The 27,922-nt window shown below is 46.4% G+C and overlaps 1 protein-coding gene across 2 annotated transcripts; it reads right to left on the bottom strand.

Moving 5' to 3' along the window:
* Positions 1-130: 130 nt before the first annotated feature.
* On the bottom strand, positions 131-26,434 carry LOC130165438 (growth hormone receptor-like). Of its 2 annotated transcripts, none has more exons than XM_056370730.1 (9): positions 25,823-26,434; positions 14,970-15,082; positions 9,257-9,395; positions 7,734-7,903; positions 5,010-5,188; positions 4,770-4,920; positions 4,548-4,635; positions 4,207-4,276; positions 131-3,479 (listed from the first exon to the last, which is right to left on the bottom strand). In XM_056370730.1, the coding sequence occupies exons 2-9, from the start codon at positions 15,061-15,063 to the stop codon at positions 2,793-2,795; spliced, it is 1,578 nt and encodes a 525-aa protein (XP_056226705.1). In that variant the 5' UTR covers positions 15,064-15,082; positions 25,823-26,434; the 3' UTR covers positions 131-2,792. The 2 variants fall into 2 exon arrangements, with proteins under 2 accessions (XP_056226705.1, XP_056226706.1); XM_056370731.1 differs by having other exon boundaries at positions 131-3,476.
* Positions 26,435-27,922: the final 1,488 nt, after the last annotated feature.

Genomic DNA, 27,922 nt, shown 5'->3' with positions numbered 1-27,922 from the left:
CTAAACATTCCCACTTCTGTATGAAAGCACATGTTTCCATTTGTAAATCATCATCAGCATCAAAAACATTCACCACAACTTTGAATCCCGTTCGTATGAAATAACTCGGCGTAAGAAAAATAAATTCTGGAGCAAATCACAACGGGTTACATTTTATTTTTCACATTCCAGAACAGAACAGAAGAATCTATAATATTGAGTTAATCTGAAGCTCAGATGAACAAACCTCTTGCGAAGGTGACGGAGAGACGGTTAAGTTAAAAACAAAATGTCAACGGTCGACCGTGAGCACGAGACCGACACACAAACCTTTCACAGCTCAATATAAACATCACGACTTCTCTGCTGCTTCTCTGCTTCCTGGTACAAATGATGAACCCTTCACACACTCAGCTGCCTTTTCACTTTTTATTGCATCGAAGAGAAACGTGAAGAAGAAAGTTCTTCAGTTCCATGTTGAACTGAAACGTCGTCTAGTGGCTGGTGTCACAGTAAAAAGGTGAAAAACAACACGATGTGCATAAACTCTAGGTCTTTACTCATCAACCATGTTCCTGGTATGAAGCGTCTCCAGGTGGGGGGGGGGGTGGCACATTGAGTCGTCTGCTGAGATTTCAACACAACAGAGGAACAAGCAAACAGACACTGACTGCTGCGTGAAAAGAAAAGAAAAAGGCACATGGAGGCACAAAAAGATCACAGCAGGACGTCTACCTGCAACAGCGACCAGGAGAACAGTGTCAGCACAACGTCTGTGCTGGGTGACCCCTGGGGTCAGAGGTGAGGGGGGGGGGGGTAGTGCTTTATACTCAGTGGTCCACTTCTGTCAAGTCAATCAGGCTCAGTGTCCCTGACGAGCACCTTAATCCATCCGACAACAGCTGATGGTGAAACCGACTGATCCAGTTGCGTTCGCTCGTCTTTGGTGCTCGGCGGCGTCGGTTTCGTACGTCTGGTACGTTTGGCACTCTTCACCGACGGTTTACCACCGCGAAGACGGACTAAAGCAACAGGGCAGAACACCTCAGTGACAGCGGGGACGTGCAAGCACTAAGACGTCCTCGTCGGAGTGGAATGTGAGGTAGCTGGGATCAGGGTCAGGATCTACACGAGCGCCATTAAACTTTCCCCTTCAAGGCTGGAAGCAACTTGATGCCCCAGTCTTCTTCGCTGTGTCTGCAACACTACCTGAGGTCTGTCATTCAGCATCTCTACAGTAAACTCAGCACCTTCTGTAATATTCTCACATTTGTCCGACGGGACGAAAGAAATGCACCGTATGAAAAATACATCAGACTGTGTGAGCTGTGGTGGGAGGGGGCGGGGCTTATTGAACCCAACTCTTCGTACCAGTGGATCAGACAAAGAACCAACTGTGCATTTCATGACAAAAGCGCCGACGTTTCATTTCTTTTATATTTGATTTCAGACGTGGAGGCCGTTTGTATCTGACCTCTAGTGACCTCGGAGGTCACCGTCCTGTACATCTTTACCAAAAATTGCACTTCTGTTCTAATAAAGATGATTTTTTTGCTGCTGTGGTCGTGTAACTGCAGACCCCCCCCCCCCCCGGGTTTCCAGGGGTTAAGGTAGCTTTAGCTCATTAACAACAGCGACATCTTCTGCTGTGTGTTCTGTGGAATAACGTGACCAGCTCAAATCAAAAGCTAACATGCTAGTTAGCTCTGGACTACACTCACGTCTGAAAATGAACTTCCTGGTTTATAGAAAGTTTCATGCTTTAGTCATAAAATGCTCGATCACCTTCATAAAGAAGCTCGTCCGAGTCAAATCTACACAGATCCACAGATTGTCTTTGAACCGAAGACGTTTCTCCTCACACAGATACAGGCGGCTCCGCCGGGCTAATTACTGAGGGGAACAGAATGAGTCACACGTGGATTAATACTCATTAATACTCATTAATACTCATCCATGTGCAGGATGATCTAATGTTCCACCACACGTGTAATAAAGTCCATATACCAGATGGAGCATGGAGACATGAACACGACATAAAGACCGAACCTGCTTTGTTTGTTCAGCTTGTGTTTGTAGAGTCAGTCACGACAGCAGGACGGCCACAGGTAACCAAAGGTTACTGATTCCAACTCTCGAAACCCCGACCTGAAGCCACCCGAGCGCTCGACATCGAACGCACCTGCGCCTCTTATTTCTGTTTCCTGAGAAAGACGTTGGACCCTGGATGTGAAGCTCTGCGGTTTGGGAGAAGCAGCGTGTTTTAATGTGTCTTTTATATAAATCTGCACGAGGCGACAAGTTTGACCGACTTCACGGAGAACGCTTGTTTACAGAAATGTGGTTTTGAATTCTGATTCCTGCTTTTTTATTGTCTTTGCTGTTGTTGTGCCTTTGACCAAACTGTGTGCAGCGCTTCGGTCAACTGGTGCTTTATAAAGAAACCTGATTCGTTGGAATTCCTTCACCTGAAACGGATTTTTACATGAAAATCTTTCCCCCTGCAGCTTTACCAGCCACAGGTTTGGTCCCCAAAGCATGACTGCACCTGGACAGGTGACCACAGCTGCGAAAACAGAGACAAGCCGAGGTCAAGAGGAACATTTGCAAAGGAAAACGTGTCGGTCACCGAAACACAAACGCTTTGTTATTGCACCAGAAACAGTGTTTTGTAGTTTGCAATGTTTTTTTTTTGTTTTCCGTGCGAGTCTGAACATTTCAGGTTCAGACTCTCACTTCACACATGGCAACAGTTTCCATGTTTCAGCATATCCAGCAGTTTTCAAAGTGTTTGTGGATGTGCTTCCTGTCGTTTAGCCCTTGTTGTCGACGGTAACAGGAAGCAGAGGGACGGCGGCTTCGCTCCTCTCCGCCTCGTCGCCATCTTTCGGCTCTTTCATCACATTCTTCCTCGCTTGGTAGTCGGCCAGTTTCTTCTTCTTCTCCTCTTTCTCAGCTGCGTCGAAATCCACCCTCGCCGGCGGCGGGAACTCCCGGCAGTACGGCGGCGGCTGGCACGGCACCAGATGCACCTCGCCGCTTTCATTCATGAGCTGGACGCAGGTGTAGAAATCCTGCGGCGAGCGACTGGTGGTGACGGCGGTGGCATCGGGAGCAGGGACAGAGTTAGGATGTCCCATCACGCTGTAGTCCGTCCCCGGCAGCGACACGATCTCGGGCCTCGGCCACAGCGAGGGCATGTCCAGCGACGGGGCGAAGGCCTCGGGAGGCGAGGGGCAGTAGGGCAACAGGCTCTGTACGTACGACATCGGGTTTGTGGCTGTAAGCTGATGGTGGGTGGCCACAGGCGCCAGGTCACATGGAACCATCAACGCGTCCTTCTCTATGTCCGTGGGGTCGGCCGGGACGCCGCAGTCCTTCGGCGTGGAGCGATACACGTTGTCGGCGCTGACCTGGTCCCAGACTTCCTCGGTGTAGCTCGGAGGTCTGTAGCTGTGGAAGTTACTGAAGTGACGGTTGATTTCATCCAGGTTCCCCTTCTGAAGTGAAGTGAGAGGTGCAAGGGAGGGAAAGAGAGAAGGACGAAGGAGAATAAAAGAAACATGAGAGAAAGATGGAAGAAACAGGAGAAGAGGTGATGTGAGAGCAAAAGAAGACAAGTGATGAAGGAAGGTAAGGGGGAAAAACAGAGGAGGAGGTGAAAAAGAGACAATGAAAGGTTTGGAGGGAAAAGCAGAGGAAGGATGGAAGAGGTGGAGGAAGTGGACAAAAAGCAAACATAAAGTGAAGGAAGAGGAGAATTAAATGAACAACGAGGAGACGAGGATGGAGGTTAAGAAAGAAATAAAGGTATAATGTGAAGAAAAGGGAGGAGGAGGAGGAGGAGGTCAAAGGGTTAATAGGAAAAGAAGCAAGAGAAAGGAAAAAGAGAGAGAGAGCAGACAACGAGCAGAGGAGGATGGGAAATAAAGAAAAGGAAATACAAGGTCAGTGGAAATAATAATAATCATAATAGCTGTGTGTGTGTGTGTGTGTGTGTGTGTGTGTCGTATGAATGCACACGCACACACACACACACACACACACACACACACACACACACACACACACACACACACCAGAAGATGCAGTTGCATAAACAATTTCAGACTTCAGAGTAAAACAAACATGGCGGCTGCCCGTCGGCCTCGGCTGGTTGCTATGCTACGTTGCTACGTTTCACATCATAAAGCAAAATAAAGTGAAATAAGGAACTTCCTGCGTTACCTTCAGGAGCAGCGAGTCGATGCCGATGATCCGCGGCTTGGGGATGGGCGGCAGGAAATACTCTTTAATTCTAGGGTGAAAACAGAAAGAGAGACGCGTTCATGCACCGACCACGTCAACACACTGCACCTGACATCGCACTGAATCCTGGGAAACCAGAGAATGAAACATGTTGAACATGCAAATTAGAAAAAAAGAGAAAGAAATCAAAACTTCTGTCCAGGAAATCATGTCGACAGATCAACTGAAGGGCTGAACCTTCATTATTAAAGTCTCTTGTTTGTTTTCTGTGTGTGTGTGTGTGTGTGTGTGTGTGTGTGTGTGTGTGTGTGTGTGTGTACCTCTTGCTCTGTGGAATGACACCAAAGGCGATGACGAGCAGAGCCACGACACCGACCCCCGTCACCAGGATCAGCACCAGGAGTTTACCTGCACACGTTCAACCAGAGGACATCTCATTAGAGTCACCGTCGCCCCCCCCCCCCCCACAGTAAACTACAGCAATTAGAGAACTAATTGCTGCTGCATCCTTGTTGTCACGGAAACCCTGAGCGTGGGTGTACCTGCTGGCGGTCTGGTGATGCTCATCAACAGTGTGGCGCTCCACTTGCTCCACAGGCCGTAGTTGTGCGACCGGCAGCGAACTCTGATCAGGTAGTCGCCGTAGGGAAGGCCGAGCAGCTCCACGTGAGGCTCCCGCAGCGGGTGCTTCACCTGCCGACGCCAAACACAACCCGTTAGACACACTCAGCCCGGCGAGCGCTTTATTAGGAACACCTCGTGTAGCTGTGTGTTGGCCGCACCTTCCAGCTGTCGGGCTTGGTGACGCGGCGGTACTGCAGCTCGTACACCAGCGTGATCCAGCCGTACCGCAGGTCGGAGGGCACCGGGTACGTCCAGGACAGCAGCACGTTGTGGCCCAGCTCGTCCCCGCCGGCGTCCGTCAGGTTGTAGGTCAGGTTGACTGGAGCTTCAGTCTGAACTGTGGACGACACACACACACACACACACACACACACACACACACACACACACACACACACACACACACACAGATTGTGAATGTCAAACACATGTCAGAGGAGGGGAGGAGAAGAAACGCTCCAGTGCGTCAGGTGGTTAGAGGCGGCTCCAGCTCCAGGCTCACGACTTTAATCAGCATTTCAACATTTTCCGGCCCAGAATGCACCGGCACTAATCCCGCAGTCATATGCTCGCAATAAATCATCCACTGTGGACGAGCGTCAGGACTTGTCTGTGAATATGTTCTCTGTTATCATGTTGAGTCACGGATGAGTCACATATGTAAAGACTCGAGAGATTCACACGGATCAAATAACTGAGGTGAAATCTTCTGAGAAAACGTCCGCGACCTCCTGCAGCTTGTTCATTACGACCACAGCCGCACTCCAGGGTCAGAGGTCAACACAGAGAACACAAGATTTCTTTTTGTCTTTCACTCACATCCAGTCACTTACAACACAGACGAAATTCACATCATGTCTTTGATGCTGGAACTGAACTAACGACTCTGACGCTGTTTCTAATGATCTGATCATTCATCCGTTTCTGAGTGTGACACATGATTCACTGCAGAGCAACTTTGACACTTAAAGTTACGCATTCCAAAATGTACGTCATGTATTGTCCTGATCTCCACAGAACACAATCAATCAATCAATCAATCAATCATTTAAGACAATTATTTCTATTACATTTCACAGGCTGAACAATAAATCAATTGATGAAATGAAAATGTCCTCACACATGGCATAAGGACATATTTATACTTTTTATGTTTATATTTTATCTTAATCTTTGTTGTTACGTTTCCATTTTTGAGGGAGCGACGGTGACGTGACCTGATCTCCCCCTGGGGATCAATAAAGTAATCTGATTCTGATTTCTACTGTGTTTGCATTTTTTCCCATAATTCCTAGCGTCTTACAGACAGATATCTTGTTGGTTTCCTTTGCCCTTAAGAAATGTGATTATTTTAGACCTAAATCTGCATTACGATTCTTTGGGCTTTTATTCTGAAAACAGCTTCCTGCAGTTCCACATATTGTAATTATAAAAACATCGATTCTCATCTCAGTTGTTTTTATTTTTCCAACATGCAGATGAATGTCACATCAGCAGCATGACATTAGAGTGAAGACAGTCTGTCCTGTTCTGTATCTGCAGCCGTGGGTTTGATTCCCTGCAGGGCCGTGATAAGAGCCACGCCCCCTGACCTCTGCTCTCCGAGACCAACAAGAGATCGCTAAGATAGTCACAAGGACCCACATGCAAGGCTGTTACACACATGTTAGCGCTGATGGATAACACACATCTGCCGTTTCACATGACGCAAGCAGAGCGGCGTCTCACACGCGCTCAGGACGCAGATCATCCAGATAATAACAGACATCCTGTCCCCAATAAACCACGTTAACTCCACCATCACAATCTCCTCCAAAATAAGAGCTTTTCAATGTATGCATGCATCTCTATAATGATGCTCCACAGCAGGTCACATGTTCCTGATGATTAATTCTGCACGATAACGCAGCTGCTCATAATGTTTTTGATTAAAATACAGGCTCATATAGCAGCATGTCTTTCAGCTCACTCACATCACAACGAAGCTTCTCCTCGTCTTCTTCACGTGGAAGAAACACACCCCCACCCGCAGATATTTCATTTTACAGACTTCCTTTTCTTCACAGGCTTTTATTGTGAAAAAAATATGCGTCAGGCGGTTGAATTTTATTGACTGGAGTTAATTAGTGAAGAGAAAAATAAGAGCGGGGCCGTGTTAAAGCTTTTTTTGATGTTTGTTTTTAGCCTGAGTTTGTTCATTAAAAGTTTGATGTGATTAAAAGTGGCTGACGTAGTTCTGAGCAGCTCCTGTTTGAAATGCAGCCATGCACCTACAGACAACCAACACTGTGTTCCTGCGACACTGAAGAAAAGTTAAAAACAGAAATCCTCAGGCAGCTTCTGCAGCTTGTTTTCCCATTAATTCTAGTAATAAGGTTTATTCTGGAGGTTTATTCTGAAGGTTTATTCTGGAGGTTTATTCTGAAGGTTCATTCTGGAGGTTTATTCTGGAGGTTTATTCGGGAGGTTTATTCGGGAGGTTTATTCTGGAGGTTTATTCGGGAGGTTTATTCTGAAGGTTTATTCTGAAGGTTTATTCTGGAGGTTTATTCTGAAGGTTTATTCGGGAGGTTTATTCTGAAGGTTTATTCTGAAGGTTTATTCTGGAGGTTTATTCGGGAGGTTAGGGTTAGGGACATCAGAAATCTGCTCAGGAAGTGGAAGTCACACTGAATCATATCAGCATGTCTGCGTCTTCACGTCTGACTGAGTTATAACTCTAACAGTGAATATCTCAACATAATATATCCTGATATATAAATTCTGTCACGTCATCCGGCCTAATGTGGATTTAAATTAAAACCAGCCAGGCCTGAAGGCATCTGACATGTTCACGGTCTTTATTCTACGCCTGATGAATCAGGAGGAGCTGGGTGCCTTACCTATCTCCGCCACGTCCAGGCAGTGCTCCTGGGAGGTGTAGTTCCTGTGGGCGGTGACGGCGGTCACGTTCATACAGTAGATCTTCCAGATGGACGTGTGGCTGCTGTCGAAGTGGCAGCTGTTGGGACCGGCAGTCACGTAGTCGGGACATTCGTGTGTGGGCCCCTTGCTGTGGACACCAAGGACAAGGTGACGCTTTAATGAAGCAGCAGTGGAGGAAAGACTTGTGTCAATCGTCCTCCTCTATCACAGCCTCTTCTATCTGCACCTGTTTTATATATACACCTTTTAAAAAGTGGTTTTATTTCCATTTTTTATTTGTATTCAGTGGATTGTGACTGTGTGTGTGACACAGTTTTACTTTCCTGGAAAAAAAAACATCTTTATCATTTTCTGCAAAGCGGCTTTTGTGTGACCCTGACTACAATAATAACTGTAAGAGTCTCAGTTTTAAACTGTAAGTTGGTTTTAAGCCCTAACCGCGATGCTTTTTTAAGCCCCAGCTGTATGTTTGTGATTTGGATTTGTATTTCGTCTCCTCGGGGTTTGAACTCACTGACGTATGGGCGGGAAAAAGGCTCAAGGCTTTCTGAGTCAACTGGATTGTGTTGATCTAATACGACCTTTGAGAAAATATCCTCGCTGCAGCACAATATGAACCGACAGGATGGGACTCACAGCATCACTTTACCTTCACTACCTGTCTGGAGGAGGATTTGTGTGTGAAATCTGATTTTATCATTTTGCACAAAAAAGGTCATTTAGTGCAAAAAATATTAGATTCTTCCTCCAAGCTCCTCGACACTGAGCTGCTGCACACTTTAATCATTACTCACTTTTTTAACTGCTCATTTATTCCCACCTGTTTTTGTCATCCACATTTGTGGCTGCAGACACAAACACACAAACTCCTGCAGGACAACAAGACAACAGGCAGCAACAAAGGCACAATCCAATTTGTCCTGATTACTGGAGCAGTTTCTTCGCTGTGTGCCATATGGGCCGGCTGGCATCTGTCTGCGGCCACGTGAGGCTGAGGTCAGGATTTTCAGATCGACGAGTTAAAAGCCTCACGCTGAAGTGGAGCACGAGAAATCAAACTGGATTTAAACCGCAGGAATCATGTGACCCAGAAACTTTGGTTGACTTTTGATGTGGGGCAGTTGTGTTTGGTCTGAGCCTCTTCGCTGCAGCGGAGACGGGTCGTGCTAACAGCTGCAGTTTTATGGAGAGTGCAGGTCCGTGCTGCACGGTGTAAACGCCACTGTGTTCCTGGCCTTGAAGTGCACATGGAGGATGTTTGTTAAAGATCCTTCAGCAACATAAAGAGTGACGATGTTGTTCTGTTTATTGTCCTTTTCTCTCCACACATCTTAAGTGCTTCCCTGACGTTGTCTTTGGCCTGTGTGTGTGTCTGTGGTTTGATGTAAAGCACTGCATGACATCATCAGGTCACATGATCAGGATGTGAAAGTGCAATAAATGAACTATAATCAGACTCAGTGTAAAAACATCTACGTACTCTTTGGAGTAGCTGAGGACGTAGGTGACCTCCTCTCCCTCCGTCAGGTTGTCGAGCGGATGCCACCAGCAGGTGAAGTCCTCCATGTTGGGCGAGCGGCAGTAGTAGATGTGAGGCCTTGTTGTCACGGCAACTTCCACTGTGGAAAAAAAAAATCACAAAAGGCGAGTCAGTGCGAGCGGCGACAGCTGACAGCGCTGACAGGTGTTTTCACGCACCTGCAGGTTCAGACACAGGTGGACTTCTACACAGGTGGGAGGTGGGCTGTCTGTCACATGACAAAACATAAACACAATAACAGCTGTGTCCTGCAGCAGCTAACAGCCCTTTTATTGTGAAGGGATCATCGCTCTCCCCACAGTGTGCCGACACACCGGTTGAACCCGGGGACCCACGACATGATTTAGAGAATAGAAAAGGAGAAAACACAGAAACACAGTGTTTTACCCTGGACCTCACAGTCAGAGTCCGACTCTCTGAAATCCTGCATGAACACAACTTGATGTCATTGTGGTGCAGGAAGGCTCTGAGCCTCTCTTCTGATTGGCTGACTGTTTTCTGAGTGATCCAATAAAAATATAGAAGATTTCAGGTAAAAACACTCAAATCCTGTAAAAGTTTGGATGGTGGCTCCAGGTGGGCGGGGCTTGGTGGCTGCTTTGTTGTGACATCACAAAGTTCCAGAAGTCCTGACGGCTGGTTTTAAGGCTCAGTTTCTGAATACAGGCTGTGTGCATTTCTCTGTGGACTGAAGCTTTGATACTTTCACAGTATTAATATAGAAGCTAGAGCTGATCTATAATCACACTACACATGGACACACACCTTTACACTGGAGGAGCTTTAATGTGAAACGACAAAAACATGTTTTTCTGCGCTGGGCAGTTTTGAGATTTTTTCTTTTTTTCTTCCATCACATTTTCTCTCAGTGCAGATCTGGGATCAGTGTCCGTCTCTCTCTCTGCTGCATCGTTATCACGTCCAAACACAATCATTCCCTCTGTGTCACATAATGTGTCGGTTTCAACCATGAATGTGTGGAATGACAGAAAACACACACACACACACACACACACAATCTATTCCCTCTCTGTTTGATGGACTGTTGGTCCCATGACTGTGATTTAGAGCAGCAGTGGAAAACTGATCAGTGAAAACAGCAGGAAGCAAGAACAGAGCTGCGCACACACACACACACACACACACACACACACACACACACACACACACACACACACACACACACAGACGCATCATCAGAGACGAGGTCGTGGTGGATTCTGAACAGAGATATTTTAACAACATTATGTTATTTAAGCATTAAAGCAGAACAACATGTGACCTGACGGTTACAACTGTACGTTCGTGTCATTATCGACTGTCAGTTCATCCACTCATGGTAAACAAGCCGTGCCAGTTTAAAGCATGAGTGGGTACATTTCCCTGCAGATGATGTAACAAGGGTTCAGTATCATTTGTCTGAATGAAGATGTGTTTTCAACAGGAGAATGAACGAGCAGAGAAAAGGAAGTGAAATAAAAGCACCTGCTTATTTCAAATATACTTGAAATACCATATTTTACATTCATACGTCCATTGTCCATTTGTTTCTGTTTGCAGCTGCATTTGTTGAGTCAGTGTCTGTCTCTCCTCTTATTTCTTGTCTCAGGACAAAACTCAGGATGAGAATTTGACCTCTGATGAGCCGACAGAGTTTGAGACTTCCTGTTTGGACTCCTCGTCCATGTCGACGCCTGAGGCGTGTTGGACGTGAGTTGAGATTGTTCAGTTCCTCCTGTTACACATGTGCCACCACAAAGACTGTGTGTCCTGCTTGTCATGTCGAAGAAAGAAAAGACATCATGTGGCCTTCACAGATGATGGCAGCGGGAGGCGGCAGTAATCCATCAGAGAATGCACGGAGCTGCAGAGCGAGGGCAGCGGGGAAACAAAGGCCTGTTGTGTTTGCAGTAAGAAGCTCAGTGAGCCACGCTGCAGGGACTTTCTGATCAACAACCTCCACTTCTCAGAACTAAAGCGAGAAAGGACGCCCGCTGGCCACAAACACAGCCGCACTCGTTTATACCTGCGGCACATCAGATTGTCCTGCAGGTGCTGTGCAGCGCCTGTAACGCCCAGTTTGTTTCCCATCAGGAATTAAATAAGAGCTTAATTCTAGTTTAATTGCATGAGCGGACATAAGGCTGTTGTGTTCGATGGACCATGCTGCAGGTTTTACACTGAAAAATCCACCTGTAAAGGCTTCAAACAGAAACAGAGACTCACTGATGCCTCCACAGACAGAAGATCAGAAGACAGTGAAGATCATTCGTTACTGGTTCTCCAGCCACCAAAGATGGGAGAGGAAAGATCCACACTCCAACACAATCGACCTCTCAGATCACTCTCTCCTCCAGGAGGAAATCCAGCTGCCACACGTCTGATATTTATTGTTACCTGAACAGGTGTTTCACAGCAGAGCTCCGGGGGCGAGCAACGTGACGATGAAGAGAGGGAGAAGAAATCCCTGCAATAAAAACATGCTCACGGATCCAATAACCAGAGACACACCTGAGAGCTCAGGTAAGAAGAAGGAGAGCTGGTTATAAATGTCCTTAAACTGCCAACCGGACAGTACAGGCCTCAGAGGGGAAGTACTCACTCTTTGTGTACTTTGTGTAGTATTTTACACACGTCACTTACAGTCGAAATCGTTACGGAGTTTAAACAAAAGTCACATGATGAAGTTATGATGAACTAATGAGACGGGGCCAATCAGCTGCAGCGGAGACGAAGCTGCTGATTGGATGCACCGCCCGGATCATGTTGCCTGACCACAAGGTGCATGCTGGGTCTGGCTAACGCTAAATGCTAAGATACTGAGGAGCGCAGTGAGACAGGTGTGTGCAACAATGCACAGCATCAACAACTACTGCGTTGCCTAGCAACATGGCCTTTTTTCCGTGGAGTTTATGTTGTTCAGTCTATAAGACGCAGCAGCTGAACAGAGTCGATGTGTAGAACAGCTCCACACACAACGACCTCAGTTCAATCATCAGCAGGTCATGATGTCACAGCGTCAGAGCCAGGCTGAAGATGCTCTTTCACTTATTTATCATATATTACTGTTATCAACATATTTTTTTCCCGCTTCTCTTCTCCATTTTAAAAAGGAGCGCAGGAACGTCCATGCAGAGAACATCTGGCGTTGGCAGCTGTCGGAGAGCGAGCTGCGCCTCAGGTGTGTGATTTTGAAGCAAAGTGCAGCAATCAGACACGGAGGGTTTTAAAAGACGGCGTCCGCCTCCTGGAGCTGTGTTTAACGCTGCTGCAGGCAGGCTGTTTCTGAGCGGCTGCTGTTTTTATATTCTTATTTATAAGGAGGTGAAAGGACTGAGGAGGAAGGTCACGCTGAGGGAGCGAGCTGTTTACACCCTGAGATCTCATCAAGCTCGTATAAAATCATTAATACCTTGTGATTTAATGCCATTGTCCAGAATACCACATCTTTTATTCTGAAAAGAAACATCCTCTGTGTCACCGTGGTGATGTTATCTTGAAAACTCCACATCTGGAAAAGGTTGTGAGTGAGCTTTCATTTCCTGTGAGTTTCAAAATAAAACTGTGTTTATTCTTAAGTGGTCAGAGCAGCTTTAGTTTAAAAGACATTTATCATGTTTGTAGATCTACAGCTGCTGCTCATCCTTCATCCACATCAGCTCAGGGACGTCTCAGGCGTGTGATTGGCTGACTCCTGCTGTGGCGTTTGTTTGTGGCGGCGTGGAGGAAACAAGCCGCTTCAGACGCTCCACGTCAGAACAGAGACGCGACAGAGAGACGTCAGGACATGAAATAATGAGACTGACTGGAAGTCCATTACACACAGGCCTGTGACATTTTGTGAGAAGCACGAACAACCTTTCAGTTGGGACAAAGACAAACCTCAGTCAGGTGAGACGACACATGAAGACGTGACAGTGCGTCTCTGTCTGAAGTCTGGGTTCGACTTCTGGCTGGAACTCAGCTGATGCTCCGAGGGTCACATCAGGTCGTCCATATTCACCACTCGTGTTTACAGTCTATAATGTTGTCATCCTGATTTTTCCACACTGTAAATCTGTTTTATACTCGACTCTACACACACGACATCTACTTCCTGTCTGTCCGTGCTGGTAGAGGGATCCCTCCTGCTTTTATCCTGTTAAAAGCTTTTTGTTTGTGGAGTTTCTCCTTGTCCAACTCGATGGTCTGAGGACAGAGGGTTTTGTAAAACCTAGAGGCAAATGTTCAGTGTTTTATTTAGATTCTTTCTACACATACACGTCCGAACGAGCCACAAACGTCTGACTAAAAAGCCCAAACTGAGGCTGAAACAGCAGGTCTGTGCAGGTCTAAGCTGCTCCTAGGAATGAACAGAACTTCAGCAGTGAAACCACAGCAGAGCTGTTCGTCATCCTCCCCGCCGAGGCTTCATCCAGCTGCTGACACGTCCAGCTGAGCGAAGAGAAAGCGTCGGACACAGCTGGCCGCCGTCTGAGCGCGAGCCCGTCAGACAGCTGCTGCTCTTTTCTTTTAAAATAGCCACAGACCCACGTGGGAAAGTTTCCACTGACCCCGGCGTGAACGTCACCGCGCCACGGTCACCGGGCGGTTACCGGATCGATGGCTGATTGTTGTCAGAGCGGAGGTTAGAGTTATTATCTCTCCATCTGATCAGCAGCTCGCACCATTCAGTCCCATCAGGCTATTGATCACGAGAACTGACGAGTCAGACCTGTGATAAAGACTCCTCACTGTTCTATACTGACTCTGTTTTCACCACTGTCTGTCTGTCTGTCTGTCTGTCTGTCTGTCTGTCTGTCTGTCTGTCTGTCCGTCCGTCCGTCCGTCCGTCCGTCCGTCCGTCCGTCCGTCCGTCCGTCTGTCTGTGTTTGTTTGTTTGTTTGTCAGCAGGAAAACACAAACACTGCTGAACTGAGAACATAATGAATCCAGTAGCTTCAGTCTTTCTCTCGTTTATCTTGTATAAATTCAATCAATAAAAACCTGATGAAGTCAACAGCTCACAACAATCATCGTTTACACTTCACGCCTATACAACCTAAATGAGATGTTCTCATAGGAGAGGTAATGACTCACAGCTGCTCCAGTCCTCCGGTCGGCTGACGTCAGAGCGACAGATAGAAACCTCCCGGGGAAAAGGTCAAAGGTGCTTTTATGATGATGATTTTAATGACTGGCTGTTTGAGTGAATGTCACGGCTTCAGTTCAAAACACTTCTTCCACTGGATCGATCTCCTGCTTTTTATTTCTATTTTCATCCAGTTTTCTTACTGTTTTTATTTTCTGGAGCTTTTTAGTAAAACATAAATATTATTTAGTTTGTATTATTATTATCACGTTACCATCCCCTAATCCACACGCCCTTCTGTAAATCCTCCAGCTGTGGACGAGGAGCTTTGAAGACACAGGAGGAGGCTGGAAGTGAGTCACTGAAACACCTGATCCAGGGTCAGTGTTTGTTTAGAGCTAACACTGACATCAGCAGCAACAACACACTCATCACATCAAGTGTATCTTAAGCTGCTAATGAGGAAGGATGGAAGAATAATAAAAACAATCCCTGCAGAAGATACACAGTGTGTGTTTTTGTTTGTTTGTTCACTTCATTATTTTCTGGCGTTAAAGACGCCGGGATCAGACTGAGACTCACTGTGGTCGCCGTGTCCTTCTTTATACGTGACGTCCTGAGTGACGGTCCTGCTGCAGCCCGCCACAGGAAGCAGACAGAGCAGCAGCCACAGCATCCTGCCGCCTCCTGTCGACCTGTCCACACACACACACACACACACACACACACACACACGAAAACAAACAAAACAACATAAACAAATGAGCAGGAAACCCCCAACAACACCTCATGATTAACTTCCACCAGCAGAGACATTTCCTCTCCTCTCTCTCTCTCTCCTCTCTCGCCCTCATGAATCATTCACATTTTTAATTCATTTTAAAAGAGTGCAGATGTGAGAATACTTTGGCTATTGATTGATGACAGATTTCAGGCTTTGATGTGGGCGGAGTCTTAGTGAACATGAACATGGGAGAATAAGCGTTATATTAACGAGCGCTCCTCCTCATCCAGCTGATTGCTTGTGCAGATATTCAGATCCTGTGTGGTATGAGTATGTGACGGGCTTCATGTGTCCCTCCACATTAATTAGGCTTCTGCTCGTCAGACCTACACATCTCTGGGCTTTAAAGGTCTGCTGAAAGCTCATTACTCTAATCAGCTTAGTCCAGTGAACTGCTCCGTCAGAGACACTGAGCATGTGCAGAACGTCAGGCCACGAGTTATGGACACAGATATGAACTAAACTGATGAAATGATTTTCTCCTTTGCATGAATGTGACAGAACAGATGTCGCCCCTCGGTCTGTGGGTCACGATCACCAATCACTTCAATCTGCAGGACGTCATTTCACCCGGAGAATCAAGGATCCACATTTAGTTCCCTAACCTGCCGTGAAGGTCGGACTGTGCTGGTCCACCAGCTATCAGGGTCAGCCTACCTGCCAAAAACTACCTGCCAAAAACTACCTGCCAAAAACTACCTGCCAACTCCTCCAGGAACCGAGAGGCTAGAGCCTAAAAGTAGATCCCGAACCTGGAGGTGGAGCCATGCGTCACTATCAGGAAACTCCCTGCCACTTTTCCAGGAACCACTTTGAGAGCTCAGGAGCTTCAGCTGCAGCTCTGGAGGAGCGAGGGTCTGAATCTACTTCCTGTTGCTCTCACGCTGGATTCCTCTGAGCCGACGGCCACTGATTGGTCCCTGGCGACAGGTGCTCTAGCTTTACCTCTGCACGTCACCACAGTCACGACTCATGCAGCAGTGAACAACATCACAAAGACTCTGTTGCTTAGTTTCTGTTTGTGTGTGTGTGGGATCAATAATGTTGTTCAGGCTTAAACAAGGTGATGCATCAGTGATCAAATCAAATAACGTATCTGATCAATAATCAACCAGCTGAAGAGTCTGTCTGCAGACTCCGGAGGACGTCCTGAGGTTGTTGTCTTCTCTGATGGACACAGCTTGTGATTTGTCCCATGGTGCAACAGAGGTCAGGACAGCTGACTCTTATTGTGGCGGGGCAGCTGCTGTCCGTCGCAGCGTGTGGAGTCTCTCATTCCGCTCAGGGACTCGTTCCCGCTCTGACCAAAGTCCTGATTAACTGATTTCATTTGTGGATCTGATTAATCGAGCGTCTTTGACCTCGATCTCACATGATTTAGTTCAAGCTACAGGCTGCCATCATCTTCCTCTTCCTCCTCCTCCTCCTTTCCATTTTCCTTCCTTCAATCCTTCATGCTTTCCTTTACATCCCTCCTCATCTTTCTTTATTCTGTTCTTCCTTCCTCATTTCTTCCCTTCCTTCTTTTTTTTCCTCAGTTTTTTGTTTCTCCAAATTTTACCTTCTTTCATTCCATATATTATTTTCCTAATCCTTATTTTTCTTATATATTGAGGTCTTTGTTCCAGTGGTTTCCAGCTGCTGACAGCTGTGAGAGTCAACCTGGGACAGCAGACACCAAACACACAATAAAACAACCTAATAAACCTGATGTAAAGGGCCGTCGCTCAGACTCAGTGATGGAGTCACTCGGCAGCTCGAGGCTTTTCCACTCGGCTGTTATGAGGAGCATGACAGAAGTGACATGCAAACAGCAGCAGCTTGATCCTCCAGCACTAAGACAACAATCACTGAATAATCCCGGCCTTGATCGTGCAGGAGGACAGGATTAAAACTGCAGACCTCGCTCACCCTCACACACACACACACACACACACACACACACACACACACACACACACACACCACAGGACGAAAGGACTCGACCTTCAAGATCAAGCAGGACTGCTCAACTCCCCGACACCAGCCCCCCCCCCCTTCACTCTGCCAGCTATCACATCTGAAGGAAACCAGTGCCACTGATTTCCCTCTGCAGCCACGCAGGACTCGGACCTGCTGACTCTCGTTAGCAGCGATACGTCCACCTCCGTTTGTTCTACAGGAGCCGCTCCAGAGATTCACTGTCACACCTCCATGAAGTCCAGGGACAGATGTTTAAAACAAGGGAACATGATCGTAATGAGGCAACAGCTGATTAAAGCTCATGTAAACAAGACAAAGGGTCGTGTCATCGGTCAGCTCGGAGCCCTCAGGGGTGTGAAGCCACCAGGTTTTAGACCTCATCACTTTCTCCTTCTGATGATTCAGTGATTCAGTCTTGTGCTGATGCACTTTGATTCTACTGGTGCGGTGTGTGTTTGTTAGCAGCAGCTTTCTGCAGAGCGTCGTCCCGGTGGACCGTGAACTGTGCTCCATCTCAGAGTATTCTATCATGTGTTTCAGTCAGGAAACATTTATGAGTGACACCAGTTTTTTCCCGGCTCCTGAGCTAATTCACGACTTCCTGTCACACGGACGTCACACAAGCGGCCGGAGGGGAAAGCTTCATGCATGTGACCCGTCCTCGGGCCGAGGGGAAGCTTCTCTCATATTCCTTCCTGGTCTTTATTCATCACACTGTCCGGTCCGCGTGAAGCCGGAGGGACGAGTCCATCTGAGGGACGTCCGCTGCAGGACGACGTATTCACACTTTCACCGCGGCCATAATGATTGCGTAAACACGGAGCCTAATGTGTCCTTAAAGCTCATTAGCTGAGGTGTAACTTTGATAACACCTGGACACGTCTGCACCTGTTTACACTTGTGATTACGAAATGACTTGCCATCACATTGATAGCCTCTTTTATTGGCCTGTAAATCCACAGCACACGTGTCGAAGCAACTCCAGCACCTGGTTGCTTTCTCAGACACAAAGGTGAGTGTGAGTCGTTAGAAAGCTCCTTTATTTCAGGCTGGAGTCGTTTATTCAACACGTCTCCGCGTCCTTCAACCCTAATGATGTCAACCATAAGTCCCACCGCGCACAAACTGAACTGTGAGGGGAAGAAGCTGCTGCTGGGAGGCGGATGAATGAATAACCGGGGGGTTTATAGACTGAGGACTTTGGCAAGCGGAGGATGGGACAGCAGAACGTACAGTACCGATGTTCTTCAGTATCAGGACTTTGAATGGACGGCTGATAGAAAGTTGTGCTGCTTTCTGCATCTTCACAAACATGAGTCATAATCTGCCGCAGGTTTAAAGTCCGTGACGGGAACATTGTGAGGAAAAACAGCTCCACCTCTTCTACCGGGAAAACAACAATAAGAACACGTCTGGTTGATGGAGCCGCCCTTCACATTAAAGCAGCTGTTTTAAAGTGGATTCGTCTTTGGTTTTGGAACGACTTGAATTAAGGTTTTATAGATCACACGAGGGAAACACACCTGAAGAAGAAGTCACTGCTGCTGTCAATATAACCACTATGATATTACGTCTTATTTTCCAGAGGAGAACTAAACACCTCAGGTAATACACATATACATATATATATATATATATATATATATATATATATATATATATATATATATATATTTGAATCCTGAAGGCCGTAAAGTTTGAGTTAATTAATCGTTGTATCTTGATCCCATCATTCTTCATGTATCTGGATGCAGAGCGACTCTATAGAGAGGACAGGAAGTTCTGTGTCAACAAGTCGGTCTTTGTTGCTGGTTTTCGCCTGCGCTAATGCTTCCTCCAAAAATACTTTCCCAAACACTGTTTATTCATTTTACAAATTAAGTCATTAACCCATTACCTGGAGCATCAGCAGGTCTGAAGAGTCTCAGAGCTTCAGTGTGTCAGTTACAGATTTAAATAAACATCAGGAAGTGAAGGAAGCAGCAATTAGAGCTTGATAAATGGTCTCCATCCTCCATATAATTAGTCCCAAATTACACAGTCTCATCCGGGGGAGTTCCCTAGAAACTGCAGGACATTTAAGGAGCTGTAATCGAGTAGAAACAGTATGACATCTAATATGATTAACTGACTGCAGTTTAAAAAGGCGAGAAATCCCCCCGTGTTTTCAGATTTCTCCAAAAACCATCCACTCATTAGTTAAAACCATTAAGACCTCGTGCTCTGGGCCCAGAGCTTTGCCTCTGCAGCCACGCAGGACTCGGACCTGCTGACTCTCGTTAGCAGCGATACGTCCACCTCCGTTTGTCCTGAAGGAGCCGCTCCAGAGATTCACTGTCACACCTCCATGAAGTCCAGGGACAAGAGAACATGATCATCATGAGGCAACAGCTGATTAAAGCTCATGTAAACAAGACTAAGGGTCGTGTCATTGGTCATTTCTGCAGCAGCAATTAGAGCTTGATAAATGGTCTCCATCCTCCATATAATTAGTCCCAAATTACACAGTCTCATCCGGGGGAGTTCCCTAGAAACTGCAGGACATTTAGGAGCTGTAATCGAGTAGAACCAGTGTGACATCTAATATGATTAACTGTCTGCAGTTTAAAAAGGCGAGAAATCCCCCGTGTTTTCACATTTCTCTGAATCTTTCCAAAAACCATCCGCTCAGTTAAATTCATTAAAAGCTCGTGCTTTTACAACATCCACTCCATCAGCCGGTCGTCTTCCCTCCAGCAGCTGCTTCTCCAGCAGCTTCTCTGACCTGAACACACACTGTGTGTTAGAGAGAAGCACGAGGAAGCAGCTGGAACCTGTTGAGCTCCGCAACACAAACACCGTCACACACGGAGCAGCAGCTCTGAACCGATGTCTGACCCGTTTCTCAAAGGTTCATCCGTCACACGAACGCAGCATCCCTCCTGCATCCTGCCTCACCTGTTGCCGTGACAACAGGCTCCCTCCCCATACAGCGCCCGATCGATTCCCATCCCCAGGCTCCAGCTGGAAAGCTTTCTGACGACCCCCGGGGCTGACGGGATAATCTATACGACTGCGCCGAGAAGCTTAACGCCGCGCCGCGCACACCCACGGTGAACAAGCACTCACATCACAACAGGTTGCCGCTCACAGGGAGGCGGATGATCAAACTCTCAGCACCTTCATCGACCCACAGGGGAAATAACAGCGAACTGGCCCTTGATAGATGCTTCATCCTTTTCCAGCCGCGGAGGAAAATTGAAATCATTAACGTCAGAGATGAAACGCCGCAGTGACTCCACGTTCACCTGAACACTGAAAACTAAAACTAACAAACTTTCAATCCTTTAGTGGAGATGAACAATAAAGTGAAAACACTTTAATCCAATCATCCGTTCGACCGTCAGCTAATGTCATTGATAATGTGACTATTGAGTGATCTGCTAAATGCCAATCAAAAAAACAATGTATTGACACCGGATGCTTCTCTCCACCTCTTATGTTTTCCACTTTTCTAAAAAGAGAAGAAGAAGTGTAAAACATGAGCCGCTGTGAACCGACGGCGGCTCGCACCGGAGAGGAGGAAGTACAAACAGCACGAGACGTTTCCACGGCGCCGACCCGGTACATCAGCTCCTAGTCGATGCATGAGTCACGGCCGTTAAGTAGCTTCACTTGTTTGCACTCACACATATCGAGTGGCGAGGAAAAGTGACGTTCCCTCGGGGCTGCAGCTGCTAAATCTTTCCTGAACAAACTCTGAGGAGTGAAACATGGCGTCCAGTCTGGAGACGAGGACGCTCTGAACATTCATGGAGGAATAAAGAAATTACATTTCCATCTCTTTACGGCTGTTTGGAGCTGCAGCAAGTTGTCCATTAATCTAATCCAGTCTGGAGTTCCCTCCACAGACACCTGTCCACACGAGGCCTCATGTGACCTCAACGACCCCACAAGAGGTTAAAGCCTGGGACCCCCCCCCCCCAGTCAGCAGCACTGAGGTCGAGTTTCAGGCTCCGTTCACACGACCTCGTGTTAGTTTCAAACCTCATCTCTTCTGCTTGAAAACCCTGAGGTTGTGTTTTCTTTTGAAAACCCTGAGGTTGTGTTTTATTTTGAAAACTCTGGGGTTGTGTTGTCGTCTGGACAGAAAGTGAGACCTTTGTAAATGATGAGGTCACAGCCACGGTCTCTCCTGATTGGCTCTCATCAGCCTGGACTACCTGTGGTGAATGACAGTGTCACTGACCTTGTTGTCTTACATTCTCTGTATTAATGCTACAGCTGTCTTTGCTAGAGACAATCTACTTCCTGTTTACACCGGCTCGCACATGAAAACGTAGAAGTGCGGACGCAGCCTCAGCTGAGAGGTGGAGCAGGAGGAGCAGGTCCAGTTGCCTTCAGAACCTCGGAGAAACACGTAAAATACAACTCCTGCTCCTCCTACAATGCTGCTCCCATGGCAACACATCTGCCACCAATCCAGCTGTTTGTCCCAAAGCCACATCGTTCACCCCTTAGCTCTTTCTACCTTTGGCGATAAAACGTAGACACTGACATTTAAAGCAGCAGCTGTTCCTGTGTAATCGCAGCACCGTCGCATTTATTCTAAAACAATTAACTGTTTCTCTGAAGTTCACGGCTGCAAACCTCTGATGAATCCGCCGTTCGTCCTCGTGAAGCCGGCAGGAGCTTCACCGGAGAGCCGGAGAAATTCATCCCGACAGCACAAACCTTTAAAAAGCTATTTCAAATAAGAGATAAGGCTTATTCAAATGGCGGCGCTGCTGCTGTTTCATCACAGCTCTGTCCCCACAGGCGAGTCTCTGACCTTTAACAACAAAGACTCTCATTAAGCCCCAACACACAAACAGGGAAGAGACTTTACAGTAATGCGTCACTTAAAGACGGAGGTGGTTTATGGATTTTTGTGACATTCAGTTGAATTAATTGCCACATTTAGTTTGTCAACGTCAGACTGACAACAGCACGAAACATGCTTCTATATTAATACTGGGAAAGTGTCAAAGCGCCTGTTTTAACCGTGTGTTCATGAACGTGCCGTAAACTTACAGTCCGCAGGAAGCTGTCGTCAGATCAACAAATCACTGCTGCTGTCATTTTCCTGTGAGGACCGTCTCTAAAACGTCTGCTAATTGATTTTCAAGCTTCACACACACAAACGACTTCTTCAACAACACGAGCATCGACCCTTCAACGGCCGAGCGAGTCAGGGTTTATTCTCTATGTGCTTCATGGAAGTCAGACAATTACATCAGGCTTTCAGGGTAAAGCCTATTCCCTGAAGTGTGGCGACTGTTCTCACACGGCAGCGAGAGAGAGAGAGAGAGAGAGAGAGAGAGAGAGAGAGAGAGAGAGAGAGAGAGAGAGCGACGAGACGTTTCTGTCGGACTTTGTGGCTTCGACTTCAACCGTCATGTGCAGATCCAGCAGTGATAAGTCTTATCTGAGAGATGTACGCTGCTCTGGAGCTCCATTCCTGCAGTGGTCAGAGCATCCACCCATCACAGCTCACACAGCGCCTCAGGCAACACACACACACACACACACACACACACACACACACACACACACACACACACACACACACACACACACACACACAGGAAACACAGATCTGAACAGACAGGGTCATTCGATCCACAGGGAGTCACATGTGAAGTCTGCAGCATTGTATAATCCTGTCCACTTTGACCTGTTACTAATTAACAGACAGACTATCATTACTGGGAACAGGCTGATATATGCTGACACACACACACACACACACACACACATAATGACCAGAGTATCATCACTGTTGAGCAACAACAACAGTTTTAAACTATTTCTTCAGTCTGAATCTACTGTTCCTGTTTCATACAGGTGGAGTCCAACCTTCCTGCGCAGGATCCAAGGGACTGGCAGGAAGTCATGTTTGGATTTTACCACACATGATGCTCGGGACAGACAGATTTTGGAGGAGGAAGTGGTGGTTTCAGTTTCAGAGGCGGGACAGAGGCGCAGTGTGAGATCTCCGCTTTAATCATCTGCACCGCTCTCGTGTTTTAACGAGATTAAAGCGGCGAGCGCTGCAGATTCGTTGGGCGTGGACGACACTAGGGGGCGGTCTCACTCACTCAGTCACTTTACATCCGGTCGCGACGACCTGAGCCCCGTCTCCAACCTGTTTTAATCTGAACTGGGTTAGAAAAACAAAAAGCGGGACGGTCCCGCTCGAGTTTAACCTGGCGGTTTAGAAACGACAGCTTCGTCTTCTGTTCACTAAGAAAACAGCAGGCGGCAGAGTCAGAGACGCTTTGGTGTCAGCCGCAACGCAACCTCCAAACCAGCGAGGCTCTGAGCGACACGCTAACATCAGCTCTCTCAGTAACTGTAGTTAAGTGAATTATCTTTGCTCAGTCCGACAGAAACAAGACGCCTGCAGCTTCCTCCAGTCTGCGCCGATAATCAACATGTGACGTTAAAGGTCACATGACACATGATGGAACTAAATGTATACGTTTAAATGGATTTTCCAATGAAATGCACAGAAGACAGGACGCACTGTACGCTGCTGATAATGTCAGACCCTGCAGTACAGGCGGATCCTTTGTTGCCTCTCTCATCCATTAAATACTGATTTCATACTCACATAAGCTTTAAACAAAGTGCAGGAAGCAAATCAACAAGACCTGAGCGTCAGCTGCTTCTCAGTGTGTGTCCGGTCTGTCCTGGATCTGCTTTCTGGGTCTGTGGTTAAGTGCACGCTCAGGTTTGATTAGATCGTCACGGGTTTTCATCGGAGTCTGACCTCTGACCTCTTCTACAAACTTCAGCTGGAAGGTTATTTTTTCATTTTTAATCAAACGGGATTAAAAGCTTAAATAATAACAGCACATCACGTCACTGATGGAAGAGGTGACGGCCGCACACCAGTTTCCATCCCAGACACTCAGGTCAAAGGTCAAACTCTTTGAATGGTTAAACATATAATAATAATTAATAGTTACAATAATATAATCATAAGAAAAACAGTTTGAATCTATTTAAGAAGCTGTTTACATGACAACATCTGGACAGAAGCAACGCTAACAGGAAACGAGCTCGTAAACGTAAATGTGGAGTTGGAGGATGAACAGCCGCATCATGACGCCGGACTGCACGACAACAAACCAACAAACACTGTGAGAGAATCTGTTTTTCTGATCGTCCTCTCTTCGTGGCGTCTCCGCATCTTCACCATCGCTGTTCTTGCTGCTTTATAATTTATATCAAACTTCCAGTCTTGTGTTCAGCGTTTCCCTTCTGCCCAGGTCACCGGCAGCAGATCGTTACTCATTCATCACATTAGAGTAAGAATTAATTTAAAGGATTATGTCACTTTTGAAAAGGTCAGAGTTCATGTCAGAGCTTTACATTTTAACTTCATGCAGTTTAGCACACGGTTAATATTCTGCAGAGTCGTTCATTCACTGTTGAACCTGCGACGCGTCGGACGGAGCCTGAAATAAACCACAAGAAAAGCTCAATGTGTGTGTTTTACTTTGTGACGTTAAGCTTTCGGATCACTGGCGTTTTAACTGTAAAGGCTGCTGGTATCAAACGCTCCGACCCAAGAACCAGGAGGTCCAGCAGAGACGAGGAGGACTGAACTGTCTCTGAATCAAACTCCTCTCAGACCTTCAGCTGTCGGCGGCTGTAACGTCCCTGCTGCTGGATTCGTCCGATCCTCGTGTCTGTAATTCTACTTCAGTTACAGCAACGTCAAATAAAAGTGAAGCAGCCAGAGAAAACATCTGGTTTGCCCCGTGTGTTCGAGGTGTGGCCGTTCTTATCTGTTACTGCACATGTGGGTGTTCAGCAAGTGCAGGTCGCACTGAGGGGAGGGGGCAGTTTGTTTTGTGCCGTCTGGTGACGCCGGCTTCTTCACCAGTATCTCGGATGTCTGGGATCAATGGTGATAAAATGTTTTACCCTTTATTGAAACAGGGGAGTCATTCAGAACAAGCGGCCTGGCTTAAGGCAAAGAGCGTCGGTCCATCACAACCACATTCTGTCTGTTGTCCTGATGAACCGAACCCAGATAGAGTGAAAATAACTTTACTGACTGACATGAAAATATATCTGTGTAATAAACTGGACGTGTTTGTTTAGATGATAAACTTGTGACAGCTTGTTGACGCTCGCATGCAAACCCAGATCACTCCAATTAACAAAGAAGATCCAACAGCTGTGGAGGAGCTGAGTCACTTCTTAAATCACCAAACTGTCTTTTTCTTCAGGATGAGCAACAGGTGGAACATCTCTAAACACTTAGTGACACTGAACACACCACGGGCAGCCACACTCACTCATACATGCATACACACTTTGTTTACTTGGAAAATTAATTAATGACGCGTTATAATCAGTAAAAACAATCTCCTGCAAAAAGACATTTAAGGTTTTAATCTCAGAAAGAACAAAGTCTGGAAACGTCATGTTTTTTTGTTTTTCTTACATTTTTATAATCGAAAAAAAAAAAAACAGAAAACTAAAAAATAACTAAATTAGCATTTTTATTTGACCAGAATTTAACCTGTACCCTATATGCACGCGGTTCCTAATTAACTGCTGTTTCCTCTCAACTTTTAATTAATGAGGCGCAGCAGTGCACAGCGCTGCGTGCACGTTCAGCTTCACATTATAAAACATGAATCTGTTTTACCTCTCAAGTGAATGAACCGCTTCCTCCTGCTCCTGCTGCTCCTGCTCCTGCTGCTCCTGTTGCTCCTGTTGCTCCTGCTCCTGCTGCTCCTGCTCCTCCTCCTGCTCCTGCTGCTCCTGCTCCTCCTGCTGCTCCTGCTCCTGCTGCTCCTGCTGCTCCTGCTGCTCCTGCTCCTGTTGCTCCTGCTCCTGCTGCTCCTGTTGCTCCTGTTGCTCCTGTTGCTCCTGTTGCTCCTGCTGCTCCTGCTGCTCCTGCTCCTGCTGCTCCTGTTGCTCCTGTTGCTCCTGCTCCTCCTGCTGCTCCTGCTCCTGCTGCTCCTGCAAAGCCTCCTGGAAGGTGACTCCTCAAACACAGACCCGCATGTGGACCGGGACCAGCGGGGGGCCGGGCGATGCGGTCGGTAGTCCGGGTGAACTCCCTGTGGAGCGGACGGAGCTGCTGTGTTTGTTGGAGCGGAGTGTTGCGTTCACTGCCTCCCCTGTATTTCTACCGCCACGCTCCTCTGTAAGGAGATTTTCCTCCACCTGATTCCGCGTCACGAGCCAAACACCAGCTGGAGCTCCGAGCCTCCCCTCTCGGAAGCCCGCTCCGCTCCGCGCTGCCGGAAGGAGAATGGAAGAACAGAACTGCCAAAATAAAATAAAATAAAAACCACTCATGAAAGGAAGGAAATGATACAATAAAATAAAATGACAAAAATGAAACTCAGAATCAGTTAGAATTAGTCAACATCATGAAATATGAAATTCACATAACCCTAAGTATGTTGAAATTATAATCTAAATGAATATAAATTATATCAAATTAAAATTATTAAACCAAAGTCATAACTTAAATCATTGTTAAAGCAGATGTTATTATATCAGCAGACAACAAATATTAAAAATAATTAAATAACTTTTATTTTTCTAAAATGGTGAGATGCTCAAATGATCTTAGAGAACAGTGACAGATATTCCTTTAACCTAGAATATGGAAGTCCAAAATGGCCAATATAAAAATAAATAATAAATAACTTATAACGACCTAAATAATAATTCAACAGATGATTCACGTTAAAACCCAGATCATTAATGTGACTTGTGACGACATTCTTCTTGCTTCATTTTTAATTCATAACATATTCATAACTTGGGAAAACAATCTGATCACAAAGTCCATTTCGTTGTTTATGTTCTGTAGCTTTCGAGCGTGTCACATGATGCATATTTTCCCAGCTTTCTCAGAACTACAGTTTAATTTTTAATTGTTCTCTGGGCGCTTTAAAGCACTTTACTTTGCTTCTCCATCTGTTAAAGTGATTGGAAACTCATCAGCTACAAAACAAACCAACAGTGGTTAAAACTGAAATTTCCAAAGTCAAAAATAAACAAAAATAAAATCAGATAATAACTATGATTGTTTCAAAATGTCCTCATGATTAGATCTCTTGGTTTTACAGGGAGAATCTTTCAGCCAATCACATGACCTCCATCAAATATATTTTTTATTAAGGGGCCAACAACTAAAAAATACATAACATTTTTAGAAAATCTGCAAAGTCAACCAGAGATGGCGAACTGCAGATCGCTTCATGTTGTGATGTTTTTTAGGAAACCCTAACCCTGCAGCAGCGCACGCCGCCTCGTACGGCGTGTGAACGAGCTGTCACCTCAGATCAGTATTAGCTTCGCCCCACAGAGACGAAAATAATCAGATTATTCTCCAGAGCAGCTTGTTTGGTTCCCGAGCTGAGAGGCCTCGAGTGAATGTCGCTCCGCTCGTTTGCTGATGTTTTACCGATGAGAGCAGCTCGACTGCTCAGCGCCCCGGAGCAAATTAGCTAGAGTGCATCCTCCTCTGAATGATTCATCAAACGGATCCAGATCCCGGGATGCAGCGGAGAAGGCAACCAGGCGACTAAATGTCAGCTGATGTGAAGGAGGCGGGGGGGCAGTGGTGTGTGTATAAGTACAGTTTTCAGCTTAAACATGAACATGTCAGTTATGGAAGAACACTTATGGTTGTACTGTAAACTTTGTAACTGAGCCCGGGCCGGATTAGACCTCTGCAAACATTACAGAGCAACAGAAACACGAGAGCTCGACTCAGCGAACATCA

This window comes from Seriola aureovittata, chromosome 24 (assembly GCF_021018895.1).
Source record: "Seriola aureovittata isolate HTS-2021-v1 ecotype China chromosome 24, ASM2101889v1, whole genome shotgun sequence".
Lineage (NCBI taxonomy): Eukaryota > Metazoa > Chordata > Actinopteri > Carangiformes > Carangidae > Seriola > Seriola aureovittata.
The sequence above is the reverse complement of the archived record's forward strand: the minus strand, read 5'-3'. Positions and strand labels throughout refer to the sequence as shown.

Bases quoted from the DNA above. Each gene is read 5' to 3' on its own strand.
- LOC130165438 (XM_056370730.1), bottom strand. From the start codon at position 15,063: ATGCTGTGGCTGCTGCTCTGTCTGCTTCCTGTGGCGGGCTGCAGCAGG. The intron at 9,396-14,969 runs GTGAGTCTCAGT...TTTTTTCCACAG, and splicing joins AGAAGGACACGGCGACCACA to TGGAAGTTGCCGTGACAACA. The intron at 4,921-5,009 runs GTGCGGCCAACA...TGGCGTCGGCAG, and splicing joins CCAAGCCCGACAGCTGGAAG to GTGAAGCACCCGCTGCGGGA.